General features: G+C 45.7%; 1 protein-coding gene across 1 annotated transcript; it reads right to left on the bottom strand.

The window, feature by feature from the left end:
- Positions 1 to 8,442: 8,442 nt before the first annotated feature.
- Positions 8,443 to 9,221, bottom strand: OXT (oxytocin/neurophysin I prepropeptide). Its single transcript, XM_060078076.1, has 3 exons — positions 9,102 to 9,221; positions 8,590 to 8,791; positions 8,443 to 8,498 (listed from the first exon to the last, which is right to left on the bottom strand). Exons 1-3 carry the CDS (start codon positions 9,219 to 9,221, stop codon positions 8,443 to 8,445), a joined length of 378 nt encoding a protein of 125 aa, XP_059934059.1.
- Positions 9,222 to 22,322: the final 13,101 nt, after the last annotated feature.

The raw sequence follows: 22,322 nt of genomic DNA, 5'->3' as shown, positions 1-22,322 counted from the left end.
CAGTGTCCAGCATGATTAAGTCTGCCCGGGGCAGGGCCCACACTGGCTTCTCTCCCTGCCATGGCCTCCCGCTTCTACCCTAGTGTGGCACACTCAGGACCAGTCCCCAGATCTGGGAAGACCTGGGGCAGGACCAGACCTAATAGGAATTTAGTAACCCATCCACACAGAGGGCGGTGGGAAGAGGCAGCTTGGTTTTTAAAAAAGGATCATATGCTCAACGTCGCTAATTATTACAGACATGCAAATCAAAACTACAATGAGATATCACCTCACACCAGTCAGAATGGCCATCATCAAAAGGCCTACAAATAATAAATGCTGGAGAGGGTGTGGAGAAAAGGGAACCCTCCTACACTGTTTGTGGGAATATAAATTGGTGCAGCCACTATGGAGAACAGTATGGAGATTCCTTAAAAAACTAAAAATAGGGCTTCCTGGGTGGCACAGTGGTTAAGAATCTGCATACAAATGCAGGAGAAATGGGTTCCAGTCCTGGTCCGGGAAGATCCCACATGCTGTGGAGCAACTAAGCCCATGAGCCACAACTACTGAGCTTGCGCTCTAGACCCTGCAAGCCACAACTGCTGAAGCCCTAGTGCCACAACTACTGAACCCCGTGTGCCTAGATCCTGTGCTCCACAACAAGAGGAGCCATCGCGGGACTTCCCTAGTGGCGCAGGGGTTAAGAATCTGCCTGCCAATGCAGGGGACACGGGTTCCAGCCCTGGTCCGGGAAGATTCCATGGGCCGCGGAGCAACTAAGCCCGTGCGCCACAACTACTGAGCCCACGTGCCATAACTACTGAAACCCATGCTCCTAGAGCCCGTGCTCTGCAACAAGAGAAGCCACCACAATGAGAAGCCCGTGCACCACAACTAAAAGTAGCCCCCACTCGCTGCAACTAAAGCCCGTGCGCAGCAACGAAGACTCAACACAGCCAAAAATAAAATAAATTAATTTTAAAAAAACTCTTTAAAAAAAAAACAAAAACAAGAGAAGCCATCGCAATGAGAAGCCCGTGCACCGCAATGAAGAGTAGCCCCCACTTGCCGCAACTAAAGAAAGCCCGCGTGCAACAATGAAGACCCACTGCAGCCCCCCCGAAAAAAACCCCCAAAAAACCCCTAAAAATAGAGTTGCCATATCCAGCAATCCCACTCCTGGGCATGTTTCCAGAGAAGACAAAACCTCTAATTCGAAAAAAGATACACGCACCCCAATGTTCATAGCAGCACTATTCACAATCACCAAGACATGTAAGCAACCTAAGTGTCCATCGACAGATGAATGAAAAAGATGTGGTATATACATACACAATGGAATATTACTCAGCCATAAGAAAGAATGAAATAATGCCATTTGCAGCAATATGGATGGACCTAGAGATTATCATTCTAAGTGAAGTAAGTCAGACAAACACAAATATCATTTGATACCATATACGTGGAATCTAAAAAAATGATACAAATGAACTTATTTACAAAACAGAAGCAGACTCACAGACATAGAAAGCAATCTTATGTTTGCCAAAGGGGAAGGAGGGGGGATAAATTAGGAGTTTGGGATTAAAATATACACAGTACTATATATAAAATAGGTAAACAATAAGGACCTACTGTTGCACAGGGAACTCTATTCAATATCTTGTAATGAACTATAGTGAAAAAGAATCTGAAAAAGAATGTATAGAAAATAAAAAGAAAAAAAGAATATATATATTCGTATATATGTATAACTGAATCACTTTGTTTACACCAAAAACTAACACAACATTGTAAATCAACTATACTTCAATTAAAAAAATGGATCATAGACTTAAATGTAAAATCTAAAATTATAAAACTTATTTTTTTAAAAATTTATTTACTATTTATTTATTTGTTTGTTTATTTTGGCTGTGCTGGGTCTTCGTTGTGGCTCACCAGCTTCTCTAGTTGCAGCATGCACACTCTAGAGCACGCCAGGCTCGGTAGTTGAGGCATGTGGGCTTAGTTGTGGTACATGGGATCTTAGTTCCTGACCAGGGATCGAACCCAGGCCTCCTGAATTGGGAGAACAGAGTCTTAATCACTGGACCACCAGGGAAGTCCCTAAAATTATAAAACTTCTTGAAGAAAATATAGGGGAAATTCTTTAGGACCTCAAGTTATACAAAAATTTCCTAGCTCTGACACCAAAAGCAAGATCCATAAAAGAAGAAATTTGATACATTTGGAATTCACCAAAATTAAAAACTTCTGCTCATTTTAATTAATTAATTTATTTATTTATTTTGGTTCATGATACGTCATATTTAAGACAATATATAATGTTTTTACAGCGGAATGACGATTTGGTTGTGTACAACTGGAACAATTTTGCTCACTAAATATATATTAAAAAGTCTTCAATCAAAGAATAGACATCTGCTTTAAGAATACTGATGGTTGGGGGCTTCCCTGGTGGCGCAGTGGTTGAGAGTCCTCCTGCCGATGCAGGGGACACGGGTTTGTGCCCCGGTCCGGGAGGATCCCACATGCCGCGGAAGAGGCCACAGCAGTGAGAAGCCCGTGTACTGCAGAAAAAAAAAGATCCCTCTGGCTCCTATGAGGCGGATGGGCAAGGCAAGGGTGACTGTGGAGGAGCAGCAGAGGCTGCTATAGGAATCTGGGGGAGCAGTGCAGGAGCTGGGGCCAGGGTAGCAGCAAGAGTAATGGAGCAGAGGGAGGCTGGACTGTAGGAGTGTGGACGTGGTCATGAGAGCAGGAGAGAGCTTCTGCTTTTTAAAGTACACTGTTAAGAGAATGCAAAGACAAGCCACAGACTGGGAGAAAAGATTCACAAATCACACAACTTATAAAGGACTTATACCCAGAATATATAAAGACTGCCTTCTCAAAACTCAATAATAAGAAAATGACTCAACTTTTAAAATGGCTAAACAATTTAAGCAGGTACTTTACCACATAAGATACATAGATGGCAAATAAACACATGTAAAGATGTTCAACATCATTAGTCATTAGGGAAATGCAAATTAAAGCCACAGTGAGATATCCATTTCAATGTCTTAAGAAAAAGGGGGGCACTGACAATATCATGTGCTGACAGGGATATGGAGCAATTGTAACCCTCATATATTGTGGATGTGGATAGAAAATCATTCACCCACTCTGGAAAACTGTTCTATAGTTTCTCGTAAAGTTAAACTTACAATTACCATTTAACCCACCAGTCCCATTAACAGGTAGTGATCCAAGTGAAATGAATATCTATATTCACACAAAAAGCTGTATGTGAATGTTTATAGTGGCTCTATTGTAATCACCAAAACTTTATAAGTTTTAAACAGATTAGGATTTGAACTATGATCCATTTTGAGTTAATTTTTGTATAGGGTGCAAGTTGTGAATTGAAGTTCACTGTTTGCGTCTGGATATTCATTTGTTCCAGCTCTATTTGTTTGTTTTAATTATTTTTCTTTTTTTTGGCCATGGGACTTGCAGGATCTTAGTTCCCCGACTAGGGATTGAACCTGGGCCCTCGGCAGTGAAAGCGTGGAGTCCTAACCACTGGACCACCAGGGAATTCCCTCCAGCTCTATTTGTTGAAATGACTATTCTTTCTCTATTCAATTGTCTTTGTAACTTTTTCAAAATCATTTGACCATACACATGTAAGTCTATTTCTGGTCTCTCTGATGTGTTGCATTGATCAGTAGGCCTATCTTTTCTCCACTCCCACCCTGTCCTGAGTGTGGTAGCTTTGCAGTAAGTCTGAAATTAGGTAGTGAGACTCTTTCAACTTTCTTCTTCAAAACTGATTTAGCGGGGCCTCCCTGGTGGCGCAGTGGTTGGGAGTCCGCCTGCTGATGCAGGGGATACGGGTTCGTGCCCCGGTCTGGGAGGATCCCATATGCCGCGGAGCGGCTGGGCCCGTGAGCCATGGCCGCTGGGCCTGCGCATCCGGAGCCTGTGCTCCGCAACGGGAGAGGCCACAACAGTGAGAGGCCAGCATACCACACACACAAAAAAAAACTGATTTAGCTGTTTCAGTTCCTTTGCAATTTCTACCAAAAAAATCCTCTGGGAGTTTGATTGGCACTGTGTAGTAATAGACTTGTAGCTACATTTTCCAGCTTCATTTGCAGTGTGTCCATATGACCATGTTCTTGTCAATAAAATGTGAGTGAAAGGAATAGTGAACTTGGGGTCTTAACGACAGTGTGACCCTCCTCCACACTCTTTCCCTTCCCACCCAGTGGAATCCACAACGTCCTGGTCTCAAATATGCAGACAAAGTTAAGGCCTAGGGGATGACAGAACTATATGACAGAAGAAACCCGGGTCCCTAAGTGACAAAGTGGAACAGAGCTGGGAATGCTCACTGAGGACTGATAGGACAGAGGGAATTAAACAGTGACCTTCTCTACCTCCCTAAGGTCTCCTTACGGTTTGGGTGTTTTTATAATGGCAGCCTAACTTTAACTAACTATAACCCCTGAATTCTGAAACAATTAAAAAATGAAATAAAAGAATGTGATATTTGGAGGCCAGAAGACTACCTTTATTATTGATAGAACTGATATTAGACAATGCAACTTGGACCTGCTGGCGAGGAGGCTTCACAAAGCTGAGTAACAAGCTAGAGCTGTTTACTGTCCCAGACACAAGGAGCTGGACCTTCACAGGGCTTTCCGCTGAGCTCCTGCATTTGCGCTGTGACAGCACGTGCTTCCTGGGATGGCAGCCTCATCGCAAGAGGGATCAGAGAGGAAGGGGTGGCATTATACCTACTCCTTTCCTCTCACCCTGCCCCGCAAGTCAGCTACTCCCTGGGAGGAGTGTTATCTCAGGGAAACCCCTCTACACGGAAGAAAATATCGGGAAAGGGAAAAGATATTTCTGACCTCTGCCCTATGGACAATCACGTCTTATGATGCCGGGAAAAACTTCTGGTATAATTTCAAACCATTTCAGATTTAAAAACTAAACTGCACGAAATTTAGTAGGTGTGGAAGCAGGGAAGACTTATTGTCCACGTAGACCCTACAGACAACTGAAACTGCTGTCCTTCAGTGTTGTACTGGAGGAGCTGGTAGTACAGAGTGACATAAAAATAAATCACAGCAATAAGTGCTCAGTGGTGCAGTCAATGATTATGGTTTTCAGACTGGGATGCTCTGTCCTAAAGCTTCTCACAGCTGTGAAGAGCTCATCTCTGAGGCTGCCCACAGGATTCTGGTATGCACACATATGAATTTTTATTTTACAGGTTAGTATTATCTCATAATGTACAGATACTAATTCACATCTTTTTTAACAAAGTAAATTTGGGGCATCTCTTCATATCAGAATATTTACCTCTACCACAATCTTTTTGGTTTTTTAGTTTTTATTAAGAGAAATTTCAAACATACAAAAAAGTAGAGCCACTAAACAAAGACCCCTTGGGTACCTACCCCCTCCTTCACTCTCACAATTATCAACACATGATCCTTCTTTCATCTCTACTCCACCCCCTCCTTCCACCCCCAAGTCATCCCAGCAGTCATCCTATGTCATCTGTAAACGTTCCAGGGTGCATCTCAAATGAGAGGGACTTTTGTTAAAGATATGACCACAGGGCTTCCCTGGTGGTGCAGTGGTTGAGAGTCCTCCTGCCGATGGAGGGGACACGGGTTCGTGCCCCGGTCCGGGAAGATCCCACATGCCGCGGAGCGGCTGGGTCCGTGAGCCATGGCTGCGTCTGGAGCCTGTGCTCCGCAAAGGGAGAGGCCACAACAGTGAGAGGCCCATGTACCACACACACACACAAAAAAGATATGACCACAGACTGTTACCACACACATGCAAGCCCCAAGCCAAAACTCAACAATATATATTATCATCAAATATATACTGTTCAAATTTCCCCAGGTGTCCCATAAATACATTCTTTGTGATTCATTGATATCTGAGTCCATCTTTTCTTTAGGTACAAAAAAGACTATTGATCCTCATGGTGCTTTGACCGTCTTATTTTCCTGAATGTCCGTAGAGATTGGCTTCCAATCTCTTTTTACTGTATTTGATATAAGCAGATATAATCATGAGGTGACCTTATTGTGTGTATGTCACCCAGTGTAGCCTGACCTGTTTAGCTACATATTAAAATAGTGTTATTTTGTACTAAATTACTTCCCTTTTCTCTACTTTATATTACTGCTAGCACTAATTATTTGTTTTTGAAATTGTGTGTGGGTGGGCATGTTATCTAGGAATTTCATTCCCAGGTAGTTAAATGGGTTCACAAAGTACTAGTTATACAAAGCAGGGGTTGGGAACCACCACCCTGCACAAGCCCCAAGCACTTTGGTGGTTTGAAGGAGTCATTCCAAGGAGGACAAAGGCCATGGGTCTGAGCCAGGAGGAAGAGTGAAGAATGGCTTCTGCACCGTCTGGCCACTGAACCACTTCACTTAGCACACGTGGCAGCTCTCCCAGCTCCTCTTCCTCACCAGGCCCAGGTTGATGCCACCTCTGCATCATCTCCTGAAAAAGAGGTGTCAATCTGCCCCTGTGTTATTGAGACCAGAAAAGAAAACACTGGAGGGGTGAGGGGACCCTGAACTCTCTCTCCAGGTGGGGAGACCTGGGCTGACATGGCTCTGCTCTGTGGAATCCTCTGGGGTTTGAAGGGTATGCAGGGCACTCAGAGAGTGAGGTCCCAGAGGGAGATCCCAGGCTTCCTGCTGATGTGGCAGGTGGATGCCCAAGCTTGGAAAAGCACAAATCCCTAACCTTGTGTCTCTCTAGTTGAGTAGTGTGGTTCCTTCTGGTTCCTTCCCTCTTCATCTGTGTGGTTTCTGAGGGACCACAGAACTTTGACATGGTTCTCAAACACCAATATATGAGAATCACATACTTCCCCGTAGTTGATTTGAACAGGACTCAGCTTTCAGTCATTTCTTGTTCCAGATATGGGGTAAGAGGAGGGACCTGCTCTCACAGCCTTGTCAGGAACCACTGGGGCTTTCAAAAGCTTCATCTCTATTCTCTTCATACATCTTGGTAATAATGATGATTTTTTCATTAATAAACTTTTATTCTAGTATATATACATACAAAAGTGAACAAATCACATGTGTTCAATCTGAATGAATTTTAATAAACTGAACACACTTGTTTTACCAACTCCCAGGCCAAGAAACAGAATATGACCAGCACCCCAGAAGCCCCCTTACACCCCTTCCTGTCACCACCACACCCAAGACCTCTAGCACCATAGCTTAGTTTTGCCTGGTTTTGTAATTTATACAAAGAAAACCTTACAGTCCTCTTGAGTATACTTTTTCTCTCTCCACTCTGTGAGACGACACACTGCTGTGGGGGGTGGGAGGCCTCTGAGTGAATCCTCATTGCTTCAGTGTGTGAGAAAGCCACAGAAATAACATATAAAAATTACTAACAGATAGGGATGCGCTCCTGTTTTATTTGGAGTGGGTGTGTGGGCATGCACCTTCTGAAATCACTTTTGTCCCACAGCACGAGTAAGTGAACCGCTAGCGGCACATACATTCTGGGGGAGAGGGGTTAGGCTTTTATAGATGCTCCAAATGGTCTTTGATCCAGGAACGGATGAGAAGTGTAGGTTGCAGGAGTCTCTCTGTTAGTGTCCTCTGCATTTTGTGGTCGTTTCTGTGGCTATGGGCTCTCAGGAGCCCCTGTTCTGCAGGGTCCCCAGTGCTGTCACGTTTCTTTACTGCACAGTCAGGAGCAGGGCTCCTGGCTTCCATGCAACACTGGGAACCCAGGGCCTCCTGGGTGGGACAACAAGCCACAGGGGTGCGTGGTGCTGGCCCTCCCGCCCAGCCTCCCCAGCTTGGCCACCCCTTCTGAGAGTACAGGTGGCTTCCTGCGGCCTGAGAGTCCAGCTCCTTGGAAACGTGAAGGCCCTTCAGCTGCCCCAGCCAAGCTCCCCTCCCCCAGGCCAGCCCTCTCGTGTGGCCCAAGCCTGCTTCCAGATGTCAGGAAGTCTTTCACTCTCTGCGACCAACCTCCTGCCATTCCTCTGGTCCCCCGTCAGACTCATCTCTGCAGGCCCCACTCTGTCGCTTTGGACCTTAGAAAGCTCCTCTCATGTCCAGCCCGCTGTAGGCCCCCAGCTCTGTTTGCAGTGGGAAGCAGCGGGCTGTTTCCATCTCCCTGGGAGCCAGCCGTGTCGTCCCCTTCCTTCCTCCAGCCACCCCTACAGGATGGCACCCTTCTCCCCTCGGGGCGGCTTCTTTAATTCCCTATGAAGTGCCGAGAGCCGGCGATCTTCGACTCCCCCAACGCCCTCCCTTCCCAGTTCTGACACTTAGACGCGAGTCGGGTTGGAGGGGAAAAACATCTGCTTTATTTAATAGTCATAATTCCTGGGGGTGGCTACGGAGGGAGCGAGGGCTGCGCTCCGACGGTGTCGGGGGCCGGCGGGTCTCAGAGCTGGGAGAAGGCGGCCTCGGGGTCGCAGGCGGGATCGCCGCGGCAGCCGTCTGCATGGAGAGACTCCGGGTCAGGGCCCGCCACGGCCCGCCCCGCCTGGTCCCGGTGTCCCTGTCCCGCCCCGGCCCCAGCCTGACTCACCCGGGCTGCAGCAGATGCCGGCGGCGGCGCAGCGGCCCCCGCTCCCGCACGGCTTCTGGCCCGACTGGCAGGGCGACGGCAGGTAGTTCTCCTCCTGGCAGCGCAGCGCCTCGGCCGTGCCCACGAGGCAGCCCAGCTCGTCCCCGCAGCAGATGCTGGGCCCGAAGCAGCGGCCTTTGCCCCCGGGGCCGCAGGGGAGACACTGGCGGGAGGGCGGGAGTGAGCCGGGGGCGGGGAGGGGACCGGGCCCGGGAGGGAGAGCCTGCGGGGCGGGGGCTGAGCCGGGTGGGGGAGGACAGGGAAGAGGAGCGCCGGAGGTTCGGGTTCTCCCGGGCGCTCTTTGGGCCCCAGAAGCGGTCGAAGGAGGGAACTCAAAAGCTACTCGGCTGCCTTGGTTCCCAGGCCAGGCGGGGCGGGCGCGGGGTCAGCGCGGGAAAGGGAGCGGCAGGGGCGACCCTGTGGCTGCGGGTTGCCCAGCCTCAAGCGCCGCGGGACTAGGGCTGGGCGCTCACCTTGCGTACGTCGAGGTCCAGCACGGCCCGCTTGCCGCCCAGGGGGCAGTTCTGGATATAGCAGGCGGAGGTCAGCGCCAGGAGGCCGAGCAGGCAGCAGGCGAGGCTGGGGACGGCCATGGTGCGGGCGCGCTGGGTCCGGGGTCCGGCAGCTGCACCGTCTCTCTGGCCGGCTTTTTATGCCCAGGGGCCGCGTAGGCGGAGCAGTGTCTAAGAGGGCCGCCGCATGACTGGTCACAGCAGGCCGCTGCGGGTCAGGCCCTGCGCCCCCGGCGTGCCCCCTCATTTGCAGGGGCCAGGCCGGGTCAAGATCACCGCATCGGCTAATGGACCTGGCGATGATAGCGAATACTGCTAGGGGAAGGAAGCAGCTCTGGGAGGGGAGCCAGTGCCATGGCCTGGGCCCTAGGGTGGGACAGGGTTTGTGGGGGAGGCCCTGTAGCCCCCTCCCCCATTCCCAATACCTTGAGGTGGGGGTCAGGCTGGACCCTCGGGCCCCTCCAGGCTGGGAGAAACTCCGGCAGGACTCCCCCTCTCCCCTCTCGGCCAACCATACACGCAGCCTAGCTCCCCTCTGCAAAGAAGTCCTCCTCTTCCTGAACACAGATTTCCTGGAACCCCAGCCCCACTCCCCACACCAGCAACCATTTCCCTGAACCCGGAACTGGGATCAGAAAAGATTTTATTTTCTCTCACTTCTAACTGAAATTCAGCCTTTCCTCAACTGTGAGGTAGACAACAAACCACAGTGGAATTTGCAATACCCATGGCTTTGTTGCAAATCAAAATGGCAGATGTCCTCCTATCCCATTACAACAGCTATTGCAAATGTCTCTAAACATCAGACTCATCATCACTTTGAAATTATGGCAGTTATTGGATGTGCCACTAGATCTTGTCATCTAATGCTTTATTTTTTTATTTTTTATTTTTTTTGTGGTACGCGGGCCTCTCACTGCTGTGGCCTCTCCCATTGCGGAGCACAGGCTCCGGACGCACAGGCCCAGCAGCCATGGCCCACGGGCCCAACCGCTCCGTGGCATGTGGGATCTTCCTGGACCGGGGCACGAACCCGTGTCCCCTGCATCGGCAGGCGGACTCTCAACCACTGCGCCACCAGGGAAGCCTGTCATCTAATGCTTTAAATAAAGAAGCACATTTGTGACTGTATCTCAAATGTTTTTAATATTTTGATACCTGCTCATAAATATAACTGGTTTCATTTGTAATTCCATGTCTTCAGTTATGCATTTAAAAACAGTGATTTTGGGAGACTTCCCTGGTGGTTCAGTGGTTAAGAATCCGCCTTCCAACGCAGGGAACTAAGATCCCACATGCTGCGGGGCAATGAAGCCTGTGCACTGAAAGTACTGAGCCTGCGGGCCACTACTAGAGAGAGAAGTCTGCTCGCCACATCTAGAGATCCTGCATGCCGCAATGAAGATCCCGCGTGCCGCAACTAATACCCAACACAGCCAAAAATAAAATTTAAAAAAACTGATTTTTTTTTGCATTTTTAATGTACAGTATCTTAAAATGAAAATGATTAAAAATAAAAGAAAGATAGACTCTGCCTCAGTGGAAAGGGCATTGATCAGTGCTGTCATGACCAGGGAGGTGCTCAGCATGGATCCTCCTCCAAGAAGGGACTTGCCACCCAGCTGCTGGGAGAGTGGTCATCGGATAGCCTTTGGCTGACAGCCCATCCAAGGCCTGCCTCAGCTACAGAGAGCCGCCTGTCCCAAGGTCATAGTCATATCCTCCCCCGGTGGCCCACATCCAATGACTGGTCCATTTTGGCCTAATGCCGGACAACCCTGAAGGATTATTTCAGCTCAGGACATCCCTGTGGGGTCAACTGAGGCTTGCATGGAAGTTCTCCCTCCGCCTAGCCTTGTCTCTACCTCCTCCCTCCCACAAGTGTGGGTCCCAAGGGCCCTTGGTAATAAGCATCCTGCATGTTAAACTCCATCTCAGTCTGCTCTCTGGGAATCCCAATGTGCAATAGGAAAAAATGAGGTCCTTGTCATCCCTGGGAGAGGAGACAGCCTCCTCTGCACTCTTGTTGACCCCCTCAAGGTGGGTGCTGAGGCTGCCAGGCTGAGCAGATCAGGCTGACCTGGATTACCAGTCAGCAGCTGGTCTTGTTTCTCACCCAAATCAGCTCATTGGCATTGCCGGGCTAGAAGGCCAAGGGCCTGACCCTGGAGGCAGCCCCAGAAAGGCCTCCCGCCTGCCCTGTGAGCACAGTGACCTCACCCAAGTTAACACATGTACATAGATTATATTAGCATAGTGTCCCCCACAGGACAGCGTTCCTTCAGCTGTTCAACAACTGTCATATGAAGATGCACCAGGTCCCAGTACAGATGCTCAGAAACATCAGTGATACAAACAGACAAAAATCCCAGCCCTCAGGGGCTTATATTCTAGTGGAGAGGGAGAAGCAAGAAACATATTTCAGTGGGTTAGGAAGCAGTAAGTGGGACTTGTTGCAGTTTTCCTGAGGTGCTCAGTCTAGGCCTGTTTGTGAAGGTGACATCTGACATTTGAAGGAGGTGAGGAAAGAAGCCATGTGGATATCTGAGGGTGGACTGGTTTTCTATTGCTATGTCACAAGTTACCACAAATTTAGCAGCTTAAAACAACATCCACTTATTACCCCACAGTTTCTGTGGGTCTGGGCACAGCTCAGCTGGGTCCTCTGCTCAGTGTCTCACAGGGCTGCAGTCCAGATATCAGCCAGGCAGCATTCCTTTCTGTAGCCTGGGATATTGTTGGCAGAATGCACTGCCTTGCAGCTGTAGAACTCATGTGATTTGCATCTTCAAGGCCAGCAACAGAGAGAATGAGTCTTTGGTACTTCAAGTCTCTAAGTGCAGGCAACCCTCTTTTATTTTATTTTATTTTTTTAATAACTTTTTAAACTTTATGTACGTTTTCTTTTTTTTAATGTAAATTTGTTTATTTATTTATTTTTGGCTGCGTTGCGTCTTCATAGCTGCGCGCAGTCTTTCTCTAGTTGCTGCGAGCAAGGGCTACTTTTCGTCGCGGTGCGCAGGCTTCTCATTGCGGTGGCTTCTCTTGTTGTGGAGCACAGGCTCTAGGCGAGTGGGCTTCAGTAGCTGTGGCACGCGGGCTCAGTAGTTGTGGCTCTCGGGCTCTAGAGTGCAGGCTCTGTAGTTGTGGTGCATGGGCTTAGTTTCTCCGCGGCATGTGGTATTTTCCCGTGTCCCCTGCATTGGCAGGCAGATTCTTAACCACTGCGCCACCAGGAAAGTCCCCAACCCTCTTTTAAAAAGGCTCACCTAATTAGGCCAGGTCCACCAGGGTCATCTTCTAACTCAAAATCAAAGTGATTAATTTGGATAATTGGGCCCTTAATTACATCTGCAAAATCCCTTCATCTTTAGCTTATAGTATAATCATGGGAGTGGTCCCCCAACACTTTTGCCATATTCTTCTGTTGGTTAGAAGAAAGTTACAGGTCCTACCCACATGCAACTGGAAGAGATTACACAAAGGTATGGATACCAGGGATGGGAATCACGGCTATTTTAGAATTCTGGAGGGAGACTATTCTAGGCAGGGGAAAGAGCAAGTGCAAAGGTCCTGAGGTGGAAATGTTTGACATGTTCAAGGAATAGTAAGGAGGCCGGTGGGACTGGAGCAGAGTGACTGAGTCCTGAGGTCAGAATGGTCACATGGGACTGGGTCACCTAGGCCCAAATGAAATGGGGAACCAGAGAGGGTTCTGAGCAGAGGCATGATGTGATTGGGTTTACATGTTATTAGCACAACTTTGAATATCTTGTTGTGAAAAGGCTGTGGGGAAAAGGTGGAAGCAGGGAAGAGGAGGCTACTGCAGCAATGCCTGCGAGGAATGATGATGGGCTGGACCAAGGTGGTGGGCAGAAGTGACCCATTTCTGGGTGTATTTAGAAGGAAGCGCCAGTTGAGGTTTGCTGATGGGTTGGATATGGGCGGGAGAGAAAAAGAGGAGTCAAAGACAACTCCAAGGCTTTTGGCCTGACCAGTGGGAAGAAAGGAGCTGCCATCAGCTGAGATGGGGACCCTGAGGGTGGCTCAGATTGGGGTTGGGAAGGGCAGGAGCTCAGTGTGGACATAGGACATTTGAGGTGCGCATCACATATCCAAGGAGACTGTGAGCAGGCATTTGGGTTTTAGAGTCTGGAGTTCAGGAGGGAGGGCTGGGCTGCAGATATGTAAATGTGGACATCATCAGTGCCAATATGTAAAGGCACAGACCTGAAGGAGGTCACTTAAGGGGAGTGAATTGAACCCCGAGTAAGGTCGGAGAAAACAAGAGTATGAAGACAGGATTTCAAGGAGGAGGAAATGATCAGTTGTGCCAAATGCTGCTTGACATAAAAGTTTAAATTCTTTATTTAAACAATTTCAATAAGGTATAATTTATATAACATAAAATTCACCCATTGTAAGAGCACAGTTTGATGATTTCTAGTAAACAGTTGTGCAACCATCAGCACAATCCAATTTTAGGACGCTTCCATCCTAGGAAACGTCCTTCGTGCTTGTTTGCCGTTACTCCTTGTTCCCACCCTCTGCCCCCACTGATATAGATTCACCTTTTCTAGAAAGTTCCTATACATGGAACCACACACAGTATGTAATCTTTTGTGTCTGGTTTCGTTCACTTGCCATAGTACTGTTGAGGTTCATCCAAGTGATTGTATGTGTCAGCAGTTGGTTCCTCTGTATTGCTGAGAAGTAGTCCATGGATGGACCACATTTTGTTTATCCATTCATCAGTTGATGGACATTTAATTGTTTCCAGTTTTGGCTATTACAATAATCTTGCTATGAATATTTATGAACAAGTCTTTGCATGGGCATATGCTTCATTTCTCTTGGTTCGTTACCGAGGAATAGAATTGCTGGGTCCTATGGTAAGTGTTTGATGAACTCTTTAAGAGGTGAGCAGTGGGCTTCCCTGGTGGCGCAGAGGTTACAAATCCGCCTGCTACTGCAGGGGACACGGGTTTGAGCCCTGGTCTGGGAAGATCCCACATGCCGTGGAGCAACTAAGCCCATGAGCCACAACTACTGAGCCTGCGCTCTAGAGCCCACGAGCCACAACTACTGAGCCCATGTGCCACAACTACTGAAGCCTGCATACCTAGAGCCTGTGCTCCGCAACAAGAGAAGCTATTGCAATGAGAAGCCCATGCACCACAATGAAGAGTAGCCCCCACTCGCTGCAACTAAAGAAAGCCCGTGTGCAACAATGAAGACCAAATGCAGCCAAAAATAAATAAATAAATTTTTTAAAAAAAGAGGTGAGCAGTATCACCTCCACCTAAGTGGAAGTGCTGCCTGATGGTCCTGGTGCAGAGCCAGTCGAAGCCCACATGAAGTGGTCCCACAGCAGCAGCTGGAGGAAGAGTAGGGCTGAGAGAATTTTGGTGCATAATGGTGTCCCACACAACCTTGATCTTCAATGTTGCAGCTTCCTTCTCTATTCTTATGTCAGAGTGACTGAGTACTGCTAATGGAAATCTCACAGCTACAAAGAGTGAGCAGTTTCTAATTTCAACTAGTCTCTCAGTACTGTTCATGAATTATTTTCCTTTGTTGAGTCAGCTATTTTTTCCCACACCACTGCCTATGTGGAGACAGTCCCACACACTGATTGTAGATTCAGAAAACAATCCAACCCCAGGTGTTGTCTCTGAGCTGATACCGTAACTCTTTCTTCAATAGGCTGTTCTGGTGTTCTCCAAGGCCAGCTGCTTCTGATGAATGGGTGCATGGTAAGACCAGGAAAATCCACTGCCCTCTTTCTTTTCCTATAAAGGGAGCTGTTTGGTCAAAAGCAATTTGGAATATCCATCATGCTGTATTTCAGTGTGTCTATAAATGTTGGTGCTAGCAGTGACTGGCTGGGCCCCAGGGAATGGTGCCCAACTTGGTCTCTGCTGTTGGTGGGTTAGATTCTCAGCGGTGTTGGTAGCCAGGTCAGCCTTCGCGATTGAGCCCCCACACAGTCTCAACACCCATCACCATGACCACTTTGTTCATGAGTCCACTGAGCAAGAATTGGGGTGGATGGGATAGAGGATGTCTGACATGCACAAGTCACCTTGTTCACCTGATTTCTGACAGCCACCTCTGCAGTAGGTCCTTTTGGTGAGATTCAACAAATATTCCACAAATATTCTCCAAATTCAGGTCCATTCTGAGAGGTCCATCCACATACTTTTTCACAGGCCTTTCACGTTACCAACCTCCCATCATATTCCTGCTAAGTCCCAAGTCCCTTATCATGCAGCCAAAACATTAGCTACTTATCTGTCCCTAAGGCTCTCTCTAGTTCCAGGTTAAGTGGTTGTGATGTAATTTATCAAGTACAGCCAATTGGAGAAAATTCATCTCCTTACTGTCTTTCAGGGCCACTTAAGCAAGACAGCAACACTGTAGCCATCTGCCACCTGGATATGAGCTGTCTGAAAACTGGACTTCATTTTTTCCTCTTTGGTCAACTGGACATATAAGACTCCCCATGAGATCACATGTATGGGCTGGGGAGGGAACATGAGCTCAGGAAGAGTCCATCTGTCCATGAAGCTAATCTGACCCACAGCTGACCACACACCGTGAATGAGCCTGGCCAAGAGCAGGAGAATCATCCATGAGACTTAGAGACTCATGAGCAGTAATAAGTATTTGTTTCAGGCCAGTAATGTTTGGGTGGTTTGTGTACAGAATAAGCTAACTGATACACCCTGGAGTCTCAGCATCAGGTAGTCTCCGACAAGGAGCTAGTGACTTGTCAGAAAGGGTCATAGTTTTGTTCTAAAACCCTAGGGACTTCTGATATGAGACCCCACTGGGGCTTGCCACAGGCTTCCCCAGCATTCTGGTCACCCGTGGGCATCTTGAACATGGGGGGTCGGCTGGGTCCTAAGGCCTAAAAGGCAGAGCTGCCTGCCTTACAGCTGGATCTCCTGTGGTGTCCCCTTGCTCTGGATGACCCTCAAAGCCCACAGCCCTTCTGGTTCTGCTAAATGGGTCAGAGTAGTACATTCAAATGTGGCCAATGTGGATTCCAATATCTGGAGGTCCACTGTTCAATGCATCTCTTTTTCAGGGATAAAGGGCTCAAGGTATAGCAACTTGTGCATTGTTTTTTTAGGGGTAGAAAGACATCTGTTTTGCTGTTACTATAAGAGCAACACACTTATTTACATAAGAGAGGGTATTCATACGATGCGCTCTCTGCTTTCTTGGCCAACAAATTTATGCAGTCATTTCTAGCTATGTCACCTTGTCTCATGATGGGAAATATTTCTCCTTCACTTTTACTTATCAGAGTAAAATTTGCATAAAGTGCACAAATCTTAAACGTGCAGCTCAGTGGATTTTTACCCATTTATACTTTGTAAAACACTACAATGATCAGCACCCTAGAAGACTCCCACATGCTCTCTCCTAGTCAGTATCCTCTCAGAGACAACCTCTACTCTAATACGTATCACAATAGATTAGTTTTGCCTGTTTTTGAACTTCATATAGATGTAATTATATATCTGGCTTACTTTGCTCTATATAATCTCATTGAGGTTCATCCATGCATATGCAACAATGCATGTAGCAGTAGTTTAATTCTTTTTCATTGCTGAGTAGTATTCAGTTGTAAGAATATACTAACATATTTATCTATTATTCTGTTGATGGACTTTTGGATTGTTTTCAGTTGTTAGCTATTGTGAATAAAGCTTCTATGAACATTCTCCTACATGCGCAAACATAAACATCACTTCTCTTGGGTATATACCTACAAGTGGAATTGCTAGATTCAAGAAATTTTGTACGTTTAGCTTTTCCTATCAGCACAGTGTGGGAATTCTCTTTCACTTTTGAAAAAGAATTTCATCCCAACATGGGCCATTCCAACATGGGCCAGGCCACTGCATTCCTAGAAACTTCACTGACGTGCAAGCTTCTGTATTTTCATGAGATTTATCTCCTGCCCTCTAACACACACACATTTTATAAAGGTATGATGTTACTTCTTGCTTCCTACATCCTACTTACCTCCTGACTACCACAAGCATTGGCTCTGATCACTGGACCACTGTGGAACTCTGGGTCCCTGGGGATTAATCTACCTTCTAGGAAGGTCTTGGTATTTTTTCCCCACTCCAGTTACACAGGTCACAGGTCTCTTTGGCAAATGCCAGGAGGAAGATTTATAGTACAAATATGTAACGTTATTGCAGGGTTCTTCCTTCATCTGGTCTTTCCTTCATCCAAGTGGCTTTGGGTCTGTAACCAAAACAGAGGTCTGGCAACTGGGCAAAGGACTAGGTTGCTATGTTGTGGTGGCTTAGGTTAGGCCCTGATTCACCACAGATAGAGTACTTTTGGTCATATAGAACAAGTGGGACCTTAATGGGCTTCCTGATTATTTCAGTCCTTAGGAGACTCATGACCACGTAGTGCCTCTCAAAGATCCCTGTGGATCAAACCATTTTTATTACTTAGCATATATACTCAACAAAGGGTTTGTAGTCAAAATCTAAAATAAATGCCTACAGGGAATTCTCTGGCAGTCCAGTGGTTAAGACTAAGCATTTTCACTGCTGAGGGCCCGGGTTTAAATCCCTGGTCAGGGAACTAAGATCCCACAAGCCGTGTGGCCTGGCCAAAAAAAAAAAAAGACACATGAACCAGAAAAGAAAAGAAAAAAAAAAACCACAAAAAAAGCTATACAATTGTCTAATAAGAATGAAAATGTACTTATCCCATTGGTTATTGGGGAAATTAAAACCATCATGAGATATGCACCCACTGGAATAGCTAAAATTAAAAAAGGCTGATATTCACATAGCACAGGGAGATCAGCTCGGTGCTTTGTGACCACCTAGAGGGGTGGGGTAGGGAGGGTGGGAGGGAGACACAAGAGGGAGGAGATATGGGGATATATGTATATGTATAGTTGATTCACTTTGTTATATAACAGAAACTAACACACCATTGTAAAGCAATTATACTGCAATAAAGATGTTAAAAAAAAAAAGGCTGGTATTACCAAGGGAATATAGAACAATGGGAACCTTCATACACTGCTGGAGGGAGTGTAAGTTGGTACAACTACTTGGGAAACCTGGTTCGCAGTATTACGCAAGCTGCACATGTACATACCATGTGGTCCCACAATTATGCTCCAGAAATATATACATGTGAGTGAGCATCAAAAGACATGTCCAAGAATGTTTACCATAGTGGCACTATTTGTAATAGCCCCCCCTTGATACAACCCAAATGTCCATCACCAGTAAAATGGAATAAGTAAAGTTATACAACAGAATACCATAAAGCAATGAAAAATGCAGAAACTACTATTACATATGAAAACATCACACAGACTTTATGTCAAATGAAAGAATGTGTATGAATAGAAATGTATGATTTCATTTATATAAGGTTCAAAAAGAGGCATACTCAATCTACTGAGTTAGAAGTAAGAGGAGAGTGGCCACTATCAGTAGGTAGTGATTGGGAAGAGCATGAGAGGTGCTTCTATTTCTTGATCTTATGTTGACTTCACAGTATGTTTACTTTGTGAAAATTAGGTAAATACTGAAGATTTGTGCACTTTTATGTATGTATGTTATACTTTAATTTAAAAGTTTAAGACACTTCCCTGGCAGTCCAGAAGTTAAGACTTGGAGCTTCCACTGCAGGGGGTGTGGGTTCAATCCCTGGTTGGGGAACTAAGGGATCTGCTGCACAGTGCAGCCAAAAAACAAACAAATAAATAACAGTTTAAGATAAAAAAAAGTTTCTTGTTCTGCAGAAGATGGAACAAGCATACTCCACCTGGTCTCTCTCATTGAATGTAAGTATAAATTTTGGACACAGAGTGGCTATATGAGGACTCTGAAATGTACATGGTAGCAGGCAGATAAGTAGACTAGCATTCAAAGTTCCCAGAACTGGCGGTGGATTTACTATTTATCTCCTCTAGTATTGACTAGCTGGAACTCAAAGAGTGCATCAGATGTTGAACAGAAATTATTCCAAGAGAATTTCTCCTCTCTTCCTGATCTGAGGAGTGGAAGGTATCTCCTAAAGCTCAGAGAGAGTAATTTCCCCTTTTTCTACCCCTCTCTTCCCCCCTTATCACACTGCAGCCACCAGGCAATGCTGCTATGGCTGCAGAAATGGTGGCAAAGTTGGCAGCAAAGCAAAAGCAGTGACATCCAGACAGGCACCCAAACCTCTGAGGGAGGGAAATGCTTCCTCTCTGGCCAAAGAGCATGGGGTCACTCTCCACTGCTTTTCAACTTTCTCTATCTTTCTACCACTTGGCTCTGGACACAGATATAGTCACATGAAGTGTGTGGCCTAACAGGGAATGTAAAACTCCAGCTTTCTGACCAGAGGACCAGGAAGGAAGGCCCTTAGAAGCTGGAAAGTATCAGGGAGACTATTGAGAGTGAAGAGAGCGAATGCATAAAGTTGGGTATGAACTCCTGAGCCCATCTTCAAGCTGCATAAGCAGATCTGATGCTATACAGTACACCACAGGCTTTAGAATTCAGCTAGACCATAGTGCAAATTTGAGACTGGTCATTGAGTGGCACACATGAGGGTCTGATCCAAATAGCATTGCAAATGCTTTGAAAACTGAACAAACATTAGAACCACAGCCCACAAAAGGCAGGTCAGAAATTGTGACCTGAACCTAACCCAGTCAACTGTTTGCTAAAACAAACAAACAAAAATTCTTAGGATTGAAACAAGACCTAGAGTCTCATCATAATATTCAAAACATCAAGATAGGGACTTCCCTGGTAGTCCAGTGGTAAAGAATCTGCCTTCCAATGCAGGGGACGCGGGTTCAATCCCCGGTCGGGGAACTAAGATCCCACATGCCTGGGGACTAAGCCCGCATGCCACAACTGCTGAGCTCATATGCCTCAATGAGAGAGCTGGTGTCCCGCAACTACAGAGCCCACACGTTCTGGAGCACGCATGCCGCAACTAGAGAGAAGCCCACGCACTGCAATGCAACAAAGAGCCTGCACACCGCAATGAAAGATCCCACATGCCTCAATGAAGATCGCACATGCTGCAACTAAGACCCGACTCAGCCAAATAAATAAATAAATAAAATAAAGTAAATGATGATAACAAAGCATTAAAAAAATCAAGATACAATCCAAAATATTTGGCCTATGAAGAATCAAGAAAATCTTGACTGGCAAAGGAAAAGACAATCAACAGATACCAACAATGAAATGACATAAATGTTGGAACTATCAGAAAAAGACACTAAAACAGCTGTTATAACCATGTTCTATGAAATAAAGCTGAAATCTCTTGAAATGAATGGAAAGATAGTCTCAGCAAAGAAATAGAAGACATAAAGAAGAAGGAAATGGAAAATTTAGAACTGAAAAACACAGTAACAACAACAAAACCCTATGGGCTCATGTATGATCAGGCCACCCACGATGACTGTTCTCTTCCTTTCTGTATAACTCCTGCTTGACCAGTCCCTGCTTCACCTACACACTACTCACATGACTGACCTTCCCTCTTAATCATAGAGCCTAATCTGTAAATGCCTACATACTTGCCTCTAGCCCCAGCTAGTGATTGTTCTAATCTTTAGATCAGAACATCTACACCATGATAGTTTCTCAAAGGGGCAGTGAGGGACATTCTGCTCTGCTGGTTTCCCTGGTAACTGATGAGCCAACCTGATGTCAATTCCCCCTTCCTCTCCCCTCCGTAGCGAAGACTGCTGCCATGTCCTGCCCACCATCTGCCATACATGGTGGGGTGTCACTTCAGGGCTTTGCTTCAGACATGTAAGATCCCTCTATCCATTAAACCATTGATGTCTCTGTCACTGACTCTGGGCTCTTTCTTCAGTCTTGAGGTTGGGCAAGTACAGGGCTTGCTGGCCTGTAGGGTGCAGCCCAACAGCTCAGTAACAGAATGGAGATAGCAGAGGAATAAGTAAATAAGCTTGAAGATAGAGCAAAAGAAATTATGTAATCTGAACAACAGAGAGAAAACAGATTTTTTAAAATGTTTATAGAGCCTCAGGGACCTGTGGTATAATCTGAAGACATTAGCATTTGTTTCATCAGAGTCCCAGAAGGAGAGGAGAAGAAGCATGGAGCAGAAAAAAATATTTGAATAAATAATAGCTGAAAATTTCCTAAATTTGGTGAAGGACATAAACTCACATATTCAAGAATTTCAATGAAACTCAAATAGGATAATATCAAAGAAATTCATGCCCAGACAAGTCATAACAATAGTGCTGAATACTAAATGCAAGCAAAAAATTTTGAAAGCTGCTAAAGAAAAACAATCTATTACTTAGTTGGGGAAAAAGTTACATGACCATGGATTTCTCATCAGAAACTATGGAGGCCAGAAGGAGGTACAGCTTTTTAAAGTACTGAAACAAAAGAGCTGTTAACTCTGAATTCTATTCCAGTTAAAATATCATTCAGGAGTCAAGAAAAAAGAAAGATATTCTCAGTGAAGGAAAACCAAGAGAATGCATTACCTGCTCTAAAATAATTGCTAAAGGACATTTTGCAAATAGAGAGAATGATACCAAAGGGAAAATTGGAACCTTAGGATTGAAGGAAAAGCCACAGTATAACATTGTCTAATGGAGTTTTAACGTATGTAGATGTAATAATAAGACAACTACAATATAAAGAAGGAGGGTAAAGGGACATTTATTGTGGTAAGGTTTCCACTTGAAGTGGTAAAATGTTGATTCTAAGACAACTGTGAAAAATTAAGTATTAAGTAATCCCTAGAGTGAACAGTAAAGGAAACGATATAAAGATATAAGCAAATCACAATAGACTAATTAAAATGAAATATGAAAAAAAATCCAAATAACTCAAAGAGGCAGAAGTGGGGAAATGGTAGCCCTAAATCCAAAATATCAAAAAATGCATTAAATGTAAATGGTTTAAGCACACCAATTAAAAGACAAAGATTTTCAGAATGGACTTTAAAAAACCATGCCCCAACTATATGCTTTCTATAAGAAACTCACTCGAAATATAATGATTTATGTCGATGAAAAGTAAATGGATGGACTTCTGGATTTATCTCTGATTTGTAAAGAGCTAGGAAATCATCACTCCCATCCTCACAACAATAAAACTGTTGAGGAAACTGAAAATTAAT

This window comes from Mesoplodon densirostris, chromosome 16, assembly GCF_025265405.1.
Source record: "Mesoplodon densirostris isolate mMesDen1 chromosome 16, mMesDen1 primary haplotype, whole genome shotgun sequence".
In the NCBI taxonomy this organism is placed as follows: domain Eukaryota; kingdom Metazoa; phylum Chordata; class Mammalia; order Artiodactyla; family Ziphiidae; genus Mesoplodon; species Mesoplodon densirostris.
This window is presented reverse-complemented; position numbering and strand designations above follow the sequence as displayed.

Excerpts from the sequence above, each read along its gene's own strand:
- OXT (XM_060078076.1), bottom strand. The coding sequence starts at position 9,221 with ATGGCCGTCCCCAGCCTCGCCTGCTGCCTGCTCGGCCTCCTGGCGCTG. Across the intron at positions 8,792-9,101 it reads TGGACCTCGACGTACGCAAG|TGTCTCCCCTGCGGCCCCGG; the intron begins GTGAGCGCCCAG and ends CCCTCCCGCCAG. Across the intron at positions 8,499-8,589 it reads CGGCATCTGCTGCAGCCCGG|ACGGCTGCCGCGGCGATCCC; the intron begins GTGAGTCAGGCT and ends CTCTCCATGCAG.